General features: G+C 42.8%; 1 protein-coding gene across 1 annotated transcript in view; it reads left to right on the plus strand.

Moving 5' to 3' along the window:
* ZNF804B (zinc finger protein 804B) overlaps positions 1 to 12,073 on the plus strand; it is a 369,560-nt gene that overhangs the window by 330,414 nt on the left and 27,073 nt on the right. The window contains exon 2 of the mRNA XM_060248466.1: positions 7,850 to 7,993. Coding sequence (XP_060104449.1) covers positions 7,850 to 7,993 — 144 coding nt within the window. The remainder of the gene's footprint in view (positions 1 to 7,849; positions 7,994 to 12,073) is intronic.

The raw sequence follows: 12,073 nt of genomic DNA on the forward strand, positions 1-12,073 counted from the left end.
GCAGCTGACTGGCCCAGTGTCCTCATGGCTGAGTTGGGGTTTGAATACATATTTTTCATCACCAAATCCAGGATGCTAGCCACTGTGCAGTGCTACATGTCTTCGGAATGTGATTTTGCCAATTGTCATGATAAGTCACTTATATAAAAGGGTTTAAAACGGCATCAGACCCTAGTGAAGAAGGACATCCACACAAATAGAACCTGCCTTATTATGGTGCATCTCAAACCAAAGCACATTGCCTTCATGATGGACTTCACGGCTGCATAAGTAGCATTAGGTCTGACCTGTGCATGATGTTCCTGCATGTAAACAAAGTCGTACTCAACTGCTCTACTAATGTCTGTGTGTATAATGTAGAAACTGGAGGAAGTCCATAATATTCTTAGCTCTGCATCTGAACAACTTACCTCTTTGCTCCAAGCCAGGAACAAGCATCCTTTCTGGAACCTCTAGAGAAAGTGAAAAAGAGTTGCACTGTGCTCCTTACGCCATTCTCCTAACAGAATTATTGTTCCAGATGTAATTTTTTCATTAGGATGCATTTATTTTATACAGATATATCCCTCAGTAGGGCTGCTATACAAAGTGACCCACTTTTCTCCTTAGTCCCCTTGAACAGACCAAAGACCCTTGCAATCAATTTCTGAAGTTAACTGCACATGATATTGTCTAGGTCAGCATACTTTAATGGCTACGCAGTCTGTTAAACAACCCCTGCAACCCTTGGCTTCAATAAATGATTTCTAAGTGACTGTGTGCACCCACAGCTACATTCTAGAAAACTAAGTTACTCTGATTTTCCTTATTTCAGAAAAATAAATGTCAGAAGACTGTAAATGTTTTTTTTACAAGAAGCAGCCAAAGCAATAGCTAGTTCTACATGCATGCACTTCTGCTCAGGGCACAATGGATGCATTTATTTGCAATGAAAATTCTACATCAACTTGTTTTGAAAGTTATGGGCATCCATGGGCTAAATTCATTCAAGTATAATTACTACCTTTACATGTGGCTTCTTTTCCTATGCTTTTATCTCCATCAGTTCCCATGGGCTCTTCAGTGAATCCATATCAATATAGGGCATTGGTGGAACTCTCTGTCTGGGGCAGTGATGCTCTGTATTCTTGGTGCTTGGGAGGGCAACAGTGGGAGGGCTTCTAGTGTCCTGGCCCCACCGATGGACCTCTGATGGCACCTGTTGTTGTTGGGTTTTTTTTTTGGGGGGGGGGTGAGGGGTTGGCCACTGTGTGACACAGAATGTTGGACTGTATGGGCCATTGGCCTGATCCAACATGGCTTCTCTTATGTTCTTACATAGTCCATGTATTTGGGAATCTGGGACTGACTAAAGACAATTAAAGGAGAACAGATAACCATAGCATGGCTGTACCAATTGTAAGATTGCATCACTTTACTAGACACCCACTCTCATTCATGCATGAGGTGATAATGCATTTATTTAAAAAGTGACATGAAAATTTTCTCCATATCTCCAATAACCTATGCACCAAATCTTGGGAAAGTTGTGATGGTACTATGCAAGGCATAGATTGGCATCACATAGAAGATGACAGCTGAATCCACTGCAGACTGGTGTGAGACAGCACTGTGTAGTGGTTGGCGTATTGGATGCCAAATCCTCATTCTGCCATGGGTGACATTGGGCCAATTACATTCTCTCAGCCTAACCTACCTCACAGAGTTGCTGTGATGATAAAATTGATGAGGGATGAATGTTGTAAGCCCCTTTAGGTCCTCATTGGCTGCCCCAGAAGTGAGCTGGCTGGAAAAGGAGTGCCTGGGAGCATCTGGATGGCACATGGCTTCCCCCTGGAACAGGGACGAGCTGAATGCACCATGGACAAGCATCCACAGCACTTATGTACCCATTGGCCACTCCCTGGGTGCTTCCTAGCCATCCAGATGGCCAGGAAGGGGCCTCGGAGCTGCCTTGGAATTTAGGTGCCACTTTGAAAGTGGTACCTTTTTGAGGTGTCTCCCAGCCAGCCGAGGATGTGGTGCATGTGGGACCAGGATGGCAGACAGATGTGCGCGTGTAGATGCGCTTTTTAGATCTGCCTGCTTGCCGTCCCCGGGGCAGCTTAAACCAACCATCTGTAAGCAGCCATAGTGGAGAAAAGTGAGGCATAAATGAAGTAAATAAAGAAAGTGTCCCTGGGGCTGTATATGCCAGGCCAAAGGCTGTCAGCTGGGGAAGGGACGAAATTGTTTCCAGTGGGAATTCGCTGTAATGTGTGCAGGAATGGATCATAGCATCAGAATTAGAGTGATTTATTCTGGGTGGTTGTTGTGAGGGCAAGGGCAAAAAGGATTACTAAACAATCCACTAATTAAAGTACCATATAAATAAGCTACCCAGATAGGAATTTGTTTACCAAAATATGAATTGTAGACATAAATGAGGCTAGAATTATGCACAGTTTGGTATGAGAATCAGGTTTAACAACTTAGCAGGAAGAAACATCCTGACCTCAAGGAACTCTACATGATGTAACAATCACCATACCTTCCTCAGATCAATAAGCAAGCTAGAAATTATAGCTTTCTCCCATGGCAGACAAGTGTAATTAGGCAATCAGGCACTGGAGGTAGACGTGATTATCTTAAAATGCACATGGGAGCTAATTGGTTGCTATTTTAAAACCATCCATATAGAAAGCTAATTGTGTATTAATTTCGGCTGAAAAAGGTAAACTCAGAAGACTAGCATGCTCTTAAATCAGAAAGTTCCAGTTGTTTGTCACAAAGGACACTACAAGTCTGTGCACCTCAAACAGTTAGGAGTCCCATCTTCAGTGGAATGGAATAAGCTGTAAATATTTAATTGGCAGCTCATTGTCAGGAAAATATATTTTTAAAAGACCAATTAGATTTGGATGGTTTCCAGCATGTCACAGTCTTCTCCCTCCCATCTTCTCCCTGCCACAAACTTTGCATACACAGAATATACCTCCCCCCGCACTTGACTTTTACAGAATGTGTCTGTACTTAATTAATGCTATTGCATCCACATTCTAATTTATGCATTTTAATTATACAGAGAGGCTTGTGAATAATTAATGTTATTAAAACAATAGGGCAGAAGTGTAAGCTTTAAAAAAGTAGCAATCAGTAGCTTTAACAGGGTTTTTTTGTGTAATCTCAGAATAGCTCATTAAATATAGTTTAACTGTTTCATTAGGAGAACAGGGGGACTTTCCTTTATGGAACTGATGGAAAAAACAGCCCTGAGCAGCAACCACTTGATAGAGAGCTTAAGTGTAATCAAATGGATCAGCTCTGCAAGTTTGTATTTGGGATAGATACCTGTACATAATCATAACAGGTAGAGGTACCCAGGAGTTACCACAAATTATAAAGGGCTTCTTAGAGTTTATGCAGAGAGAGTGGGGTGCCATTTTAAAATATTAGACAATCCAGTAAAAAGATGTCATGTATCTTAGCTGGGCCGTACTGTACTGGGAAACCCAGAGTTAAATCAAGTTTTCACAGGCAGATGAGGTAGCTAACTTGTACCTCAGCAGTACCACTTCAAACCACAATGTGGGCAGATGAGACTGCTTTTCCAAGTCAGACAGCTGGTCCAGCTAGGTCAGTATTGTCTGCTGTGATTGGCAAAAGATTTGCCATATAATGCTCTGATTGGCAGAAAATGAGGGGTGGGTGGGCTGCCCAGCAGTTTCTACTAAACATGCTTAATCTGGAGATTCCTGGGAGAAAACCTGTGTGCTTCATGGATTCCCCATTCTGCAGGCACTTTTGAAATTCTGCAACTGAGTGGTGGGCAAAAGCACAAAATGGCTGCCACAAGATGTGGAGCCAACCACAAAATTTCTGGGAGTGCATAAATAATGCTAATAATAGCTCTTTGACATTTCAGGTAGAAGCTCTGTTTAACAGGATGCCTCTTAAAATGAACATGTTGTTTAAAAATATTTTCTTGCATAAATGCAGCTTACTTTCAGTTATACAGTAAAGATCCTTGTGTTGTGGTAGTAGCCAGTAATCCACAGCCAATAACATCAATGGCCAATCAGAAGCCCCACCTGGCCCTGCTCTCTATCTCATTGCACTTAGAGGGTTCCAAGAAAGGTATCCATGGGTGCCATGGCCCCCACAGTCATCACTAAGGATGGGCACAAACTGGGGAAATGGAGGCTCATCCCAGTTTGTGGAGTCTCATGAACCTTCACAAACCTTCCCATTTACTAAACTGGTTCATTTTGTGAAGTTCATGATGCAGTGTGCTAGATGATGCCAAATTCACATTGTATCTCCAGCTGACTCTCCTCTACCTGTCCTCAAAGTCTGATGGGGATTGGATTTAGGGGAGTGAGTTACAGTCCTCCAAAGTACGCCCAGGAAAATGTTCTCTGGGTAAATCACATCCACAGGTCCAGGAGGAGTATGTTGAACAGCCCCCCTGCAAGCTAGATGCAGACCTCCCTGGGATGCCCTCTATCTGCCCTCCAAGTTTGGTAGGGATTGGATTGGGGGGGTCTGAGTACTGCTCACCTCCTCACCATAGTCATTGTTGCTTTAGATGGGCAACCCTTCTCCTCGGACCCAAGAGGCAGTCATCCACTTGCCTCCTGTTGGTGACAGGGTTTTGGGGGTGTCCTGCCTCACTCCCCCTCAGGCCTGGGAGGTGGTCATCTGCTTGTCTCCTCATGGTTGAGATGGATTCAGGGGGTGGCTAACCCTTTCCCCCAGGCCTGGGAGGGGGTCATTTGCCCGCTTTCTCCAGTGACAGGATTTTGGAGGTGGCCTGCCATACTCCCTCTCAGGCTTGGGAGGCAGGCATCTGCCCACCTTCCTGTTGTGGATATGGATTATGGTAGTGGCTAACCTGTAAGGCAGAGATGATCCTCCAGGCTTTTGACTGAGGACAGTGACAGCTGGCACCTTTCCTTTCCCCCCCCCCCGAGTTTTTTCCTCCCTCCCCTCCGTATGCTCCAAATATCAGGACAAAGAACAAAACCACCAGGACGACATCGGGGGTTTTAGAAATTTACTGTTTTAATTTGTATTCCTGCACTGTTTTAATCCATGTTTTTAGCTGTTGTAAATTGTCCAGAGCCCAACTTAGGCCAGGATGGACCAATTCAGTAAATCAAATCAATCAATCAATCAATCAGCCCTTCCCCTTGGATCCAGGAGCAGGGTCATACATTTACCTACCTGTGATGACAGGGTTTTGAGGGGTTGCCTACCATACTGCCCCTCAATACTGGGAGTCAGTCACCTACACATCTCCTCAGAGGTTTGCATAGGTGAATGTTGGTCCATGAGGTGGATATTGTGCTATGAAGTTGATTTTGGTTTATGAAGTGGGTGTTGCGCTATGAGGTAGATATTGTTTCATAGGTGTGAGGTTGGTGTTTTGTTATTAAGTGGATGCTGTTTGGGTTGTGTGTTGGTCGTGCTCATCCCCACCCGGCAGGTGTGTATGCATGAACCCAAACACTGAGGAGATGGAATGCTTAGCTACAGCTACAATGTCCTTAGTGAGGAAAGCAAACTGGAGATGTATGGATGTGGAGGTGGGAGGTGGGGGGGGAGACTGGAAGTGCCAATTCTTGGGTGGACAGATGGTGAAGAGATGTGTATGGACAGGGAGAATCTGGAAATGCTGGTTTTTGGTGGGACACAAGTTGTGAGGAAGCAGATGTAGACAAGGCAAGGCTAGAAATGATTCTTGGTGGAAGACAACTCATGAGGAGGAAGACGTGGATGGAGTGGGGGACAGAAATCATGGAAAGGTGGTTATTATTATTATTATTTATTTATTATGTTAGATTTGTATCCCACCCATTCTACGAAGACTCAAGGTGGCTAATAACATAAAATAAACAATATTAAAACAGTGAAACAATCAGATAAAATCACAATGGTGCTACTTCATCTATTCAGGCAGGGAAGGGGGTAGGCAGGGGTCCTGGGTCTTTACTCTCCAAAGTCTGGAGAGGGGTAGCCCAGCAGGGGGAGTTTGACCTTGAGGAAGGCCAACTCATTCACCAGGGCTGGGTCAGGTGTGGACATGTGATTGCACAAACTGTGACTCACAAACCACGAACCAGGAGATTTTCACGACAATCAGGTTTATGTGTGCCCATTCCTAGTCACCACATTGCAGACCTCTGGTATGTTGTGTTACTGTCTACTACAGATACAGACCTTCACAAGATAATGATGTTACCCAAATGAGCTTGTTGCTTGGTGTGCCAATGCCCAATGCAGAACACAACAGGGAGATTCCAGAAGCAGACAGAATTTTATTTGAACAAAGGAGACCTAAGATAGCAAAGATCGAAGAAGTCTGATACTTTTGTTTCAGCATTCTCTTTTATACACTGAAGTGAGCAATCTTAAGACATGCACAGATGCCTGCTATGACCTAGGTCCTTGGTTTGTGCTTACTATAGGGTTATCTTTTCCCAGCAGAAACACACACAGAAAAATGGGGGGAGGGGGGATGGAAGAACTTTCTGCTCCTTTGATTGGTAACAGGGACTTTCCATTTCCAAATAGATCTCCTGTAAGTATCCTTATCCTTGCTGCCAGACTTTTGCTTGGTCAGGGCCTTTTTGGCCCACTGCTTCTACTTCTCATTTCTCACATAAGCTTGCTAAGCACACTTCCTGAAAATTACTTGCTTTAGTGATTTCCATTAGCTCAAGCTGGACATTATAATCTGAAGACACAAGTTAGTTCTTAAAAATGATGCAAGCCTTGCTAATGTGTCTATTAAGGAGGACTTAGAATGGCCAGTAGTAGATAATTTTGGTCCAGCAGATTCAGTTTCCTGCCCAAGAGAAGAAGGCCTTATTAATTTTTCAAGAATTCAGACCTTCCAGCAAAGCATGTTGTCCTCAGATCAGATTCAGGGTTCACTTTTGTTACTGGGTCATTCTGAAACTTTAAAGTTTTTTGGAGAAGTTCACTACACATGAAAAAGAAAAATCACCTCAAAGTGTATACTGTGGGCAATACAGACAGAATAAAACTATCTAGGCAGACTTTGTTGAAGAAGGGTAGAAGAGCAGCTTTTCTCTTCTCTGAGTCTTAAAGCAGCTTACAATCACCTTCCCTTCCTCTTCTCACAACAGGCAACTTGTAGGTAGGTGGGGCTGAGAGAGCTCTGAGAAATTTCCTTTATATGCCAGTATCTCATCTTTGCAAAAGCACCACTGCTGCAACCTTTTTCTCCTCCAAGAAGGGGTCCCAACTTAATGTTGTCTGTTGTGTAATTCCACACGTGTTGTTTCTTCTAGGCATCCAGGGATGCTGTGGTGGTTTTTTTTAAAAGAACCCTCAGCTTTCCCTGTATAATTGCTGAAAGCAGTACTCATTAGCAAGACCAACCTATTAAAATGCCTGAAAGGGTTAGGTTAGTCTACCTCAGCTTGTACAGTTGTTCATTTTTGGCTCTTAACTATACTTAGCTATAAAGGGATTACAGCCCACTTACTGTAACTTCCTATCATTATAATATGTTTTTGTTCTACTGCACCTTGGCTCAGCGTGGTGTTTAAGTAGGACCGGAAGACTCATTAAGTGTAGGGGGGAAATGTTTCTTTACTCTTCTTACAAGGTCTTACTTCCAGTAAAAAGCTCCTATCTGTTTCTTTAGATTGAAAGTCTACCTGAAGTACCATTTCACATCAATGTATTTTCAGTGCAATGAGTCCCCCATCCTGAGCTGTTCATTGACCTCACTTGTTTTGATGCTCCTATATACCTCAGTGCATAGGTAGCTGTAGAAAAAAGAAATTAGCAATATTATTAGTCACCAAATTTCCCTTCTTTATATCTCCCCTTGTAGGATTTTGCTGAAAAGGAGAAGGCGGCAGCAAGGGCTCTGGAGGATGTGAAGGCTAACTTCTACTGTGAATTATGTGACAAGCAGTACCATAAACACCACGAGTTCGACAACCACATTAATTCTTACGATCATGCTCACAAACAGGTAAGCCTAAAAGCCATAGAAGTTATTTTGGTTTGGTTTTGAGCCATACAGAATGGGCAGAGGTCTTCTGCTTGTTTGAATTTACTACACTGGTGGATATTACTGTGTGACAGTAGGAGAAGCCTGAGGAAGCTCAGGATCAGTTGTGCATGAAACAATTCATATTACCAACAGAACTGGTTTGTATAAAGTAGTAAGTTATCTTCTGAGGCTAGCCAAGTTATCCTGTGATACTTACGGTTATTAGCTGAGTAGGGAATGTATCTGAGCTTCATTTCCCTGTGAAGTCAGGTGGGACCTGGAGATCTCCTGCTTTTACAACTGATCTCCAGCCAGCAGAGATCAGCTCCCCTGCAGAAAATGGCTGCTTGAAGGGTGGACTCTATGGCATCATATGATGCTGAAACCCCTCCCCTCACCCCACCCTCTCCTGGATCCACCCCCAAAGTCTCCAGGTATTTTCCACCAGAGACCTGGCAACCCTACTTTGTAAAGCTACCCAGAGTATCAAATTTGGGCACAGCCAGAGGCTCTGTGAGCAAGGAAGGTAAAGTGAGATTGCTGCTAGTTTTAAGATTTGAGCTGAACTTTTCATTGTTCTTCCTGTCTCCTGGTATGAGGTTTGGGTATGGCCAGGCACAAGCTGAAGGGCAAGAGCCAAAGAGCTCTTGGTTGTTGCCCCTTAACTGTGGCTTGTGTTCTATGTCCCTGAATGAGATGACCCACTGGATCCAGCCCCAGCCCAAAGAGATGGCTGGTTATTTTTATTTGCTTCTTTTCTTTAAACTGTACTTTTCCTCCTGCATTTTAATCACATTCCCCCCCACACACACGCACACACACAGACTATTATAAACTGCCTTGGATCCCTTGGAGGAGAAAACAAAGAAATAAATATTCTGAGTAAGTAATAGGGTTGCCAGCCTCTTGATGTGGCCTGGAGATATCCCATAATTACGAATGATCTCCTGGCTACAGAGATTAGTTCTCTTGGATAAAATGGCTGCTTTGGAGGGTGGACTCTGACGTTATACCCACCCTCACCAGGCTTCATCCTCAAATCCCCAGGAATTTACCAACCAGGTGTTAGCAGTCCTAGTAAGCAAGCAAACATCCAGTGTTTCCAGGGTAAAATGTATAAATTCCTATAGCAAAAGAAGAAAATCAAACATATGGCTTCTCACACAGGTGACCTCCATACTCAACAATATGAAAGGTGGAGTTACACTAACTTGACATCCTAAGGCAGGAGTGTCAAACTCATTTGCTATGAGGGCCGGATCCAACATAAATGAGACCTTGTCGGGCCAGGGCATGTGTGTCATAAAATACAATGCCAGGTAACAGAGATCTAAATTTTATAAGGATCCAGACAAACACAATTAAATCTGGACTCAGTGTCTGTGCTGTAGCAATCTTGAGTATGCTGTTCAGGTATTGTTCAAGTGTGTATTGTAAGTTGCAAAACTACTTTTGAATTATTGACATTCATTACAGAAAACTTATTGTCAATGCTTCAAGCCTAACACTCGGGGGGGGGGAATGAAATGGCTGGGCATTGCGAGCTTTTGTACATAAGTTGCTTCATGTGCTGGTCAGCCAATGGAGAAAACAGAGGCTTTGCTCCTGTGCGATTGTGCAAGCCTGGCAAAGCATGCTGTGATGCAGAAGGAAGCAAGAGAGAGAGAGAGAGAAGGAAGCAGATGACAGTGAGTTGCAAACAGGCCTTATAGAAACATTCCAGGAGCCTGATCTGGCTATCAGGTTGCACATTGACACGCCTGTCCTAAGAGGTTACTTTAGCCCAGGCTTCCACAGCTTATAACCCATTAAGTGAAAAGTACCCCTCCAGCCATGCACGGTGCCCTCACGAGGTGTAATAACACCCCTGATTTGGCTGCTTGTTTGAATCTGCAAATCTTGAGACAGGACAGAATTGCTTTAATATGTGTGTCGTAGGTAAGAGGTGCAGCAGGGATGTGATTTGTGGAAAGATAAATCAGGCTTTGAATTTCTGGATAGGTTGTGTTTTTTTTAAATAAAAGCCTAAGAAATCAGTTGTACTATGTGCATTCAATTGACTGACATATACTTTTCTGATTAATCTCTCTTAATAACTCAGTCATAAATCCACCAGCTAGCCTTCCACTGCTCATTCCTTTGCAACCTAACCTACCTTACAGGGTTGATGAGAGGATAAACAGGAGGAGGAAAGATCCCTGAATTCTATCCTGATTGCCTTGGAGGAAGACTAGGATAAAAATGTGATCTATAGATATTACTTTATTCAAAAGCGAATCAACTTTGGGTTATACTTTCTAATGTTCATCAGGGCCAATGTAGTTAAAAAGAGTACATTGCATAAATGTAACATAAACCATAATTCTGGTCCATTGTTTTTTCAGACAGAACTAGGTTAATTATGGTGTTTTTTTAAAAAACAAACACTGTTTTTCTCTTTACCACTCAATTTGTCCATAAAAGGTTTGTAATGATATAAAACAAAAACAGTTTCAGATCCAAGACATGTGAAGCTAATCCTATAATCCCCCTTCCCTACACAAAAAAAGGATTTATTTCCAGCTTCATCTGCTTTTTTCTACTTGTCAGGGTTGTTTCTGGACTCTGATCGATCCATTCCCAGCATGCCCCAATCACATTTCTCTGCCTTGGTGATTTATGCAAAGTGGAAATGCCATTTCCAACGATGCACCAGTCAGTTTTTCTTGGCTGTTTTCCATCATAAAAGATCATGGTTAAAAGCAATAAAACTCTTTTTTTTTTTTTTTAAGTAGATTTATTATTCTGAAAAATTACAGGTTGACTTGGGAAGAAATGAAAGGCCAATATATTTAAAAGAACAACATAAAACCACACTTGGAAATCACAGCACATGTTTCTCCCATTCAGCCCTGCAAGGCACAGAAATGTTGCAGTTAGCATATCCATGAGGTGGAAAAGTAAGCATCAAAAAAGCAAATGCAATTTTTCACTATTGCTAAGACAATCTGCCAGTAATGTGGGTTTTTTCTACCAGGAGTGGACCAGAGACTACATCTAGATTGTTCTTTGCTTTGATATTTGCTAGCCAGTGAACAGCCATGCAGCAGATTCCTACTAGGCCTAGGATCTCTGGCACACAAAGGGCCACACGACATTGCATAAATGCCCATGCCCTCTCTACAACTTTCCTAAAATTGTAGTTATCATCTCTGGCTAAAAGGACCCCTTTTCCGGGTCTCTTCTTTAAATTCTGATCTTGCTGTGCAATTCGTGACATCATGAGCTTGCACTGTGTTCTGCTGGTTATGAGAGTTAATTTGACACTGGCAGAGCTTGAAAACTGACTCCTCTCGTTTCAGCTATCCTGCCTCAGTATGTACCCAGCCCTTCTGAAGTTCACACTCTGCTTACAATGGGTTTACTACCTGCTTGTAAAAGGTTTACTACCTTGGTACCTGTCAGCACCCTTTCCTGGCACCTATGAAGTGTTTTAGACAGTAGGTGGGGACAAGTGGGGCTGTTGCCCAGTAGGACTTCTGACTGACCACTGGAGATCTGATTGCTGTACATCTTGAAATATCATTTCAGCAGCAGCAGCTGCCACTATGCTGTTGTTTTTATTCTCTCTCTGACTCCTCTTCCCAGTATGTTTTTAAAATTTACTCCTCTGCACTTGGACTTCCTCTATGTGTGGTTGGCTCCACCTCTCATAGTGGCCATTTGGTGGTTGTGCCCATCACCCTGGATCAGAATTTCAAAGGTACCCCAGATTGAAAAGTGTTGGGGGACCTCTACCCTAAAGTTTTCTAATGCAAAAAAATCATTTCCAATTTATTTATTTATTTTTCAAATTTATATTCTGCCCTCCCTGCAAGCAGGCTTGGGGCAGATCACAACATAAAAATAGACATAAAATCAGTATAAATAACAATTAAGTTCAGTAAAACAATATAAATTCCCTTAAAAACACAAGATTTCCAGCTGGACTCAATTGGTCACCACTGCATAAAATGGACTACATACAATAATGGATGGTACTTCAATAATATCCGCAATATCAATGGTATCAGCAGTACT

The sequence above is a fragment of the Heteronotia binoei genome, chromosome 10 (assembly GCF_032191835.1).
Source record: "Heteronotia binoei isolate CCM8104 ecotype False Entrance Well chromosome 10, APGP_CSIRO_Hbin_v1, whole genome shotgun sequence".
Classification (NCBI taxonomy): Eukaryota; Metazoa; Chordata; class Lepidosauria; order Squamata; family Gekkonidae; genus Heteronotia; species Heteronotia binoei.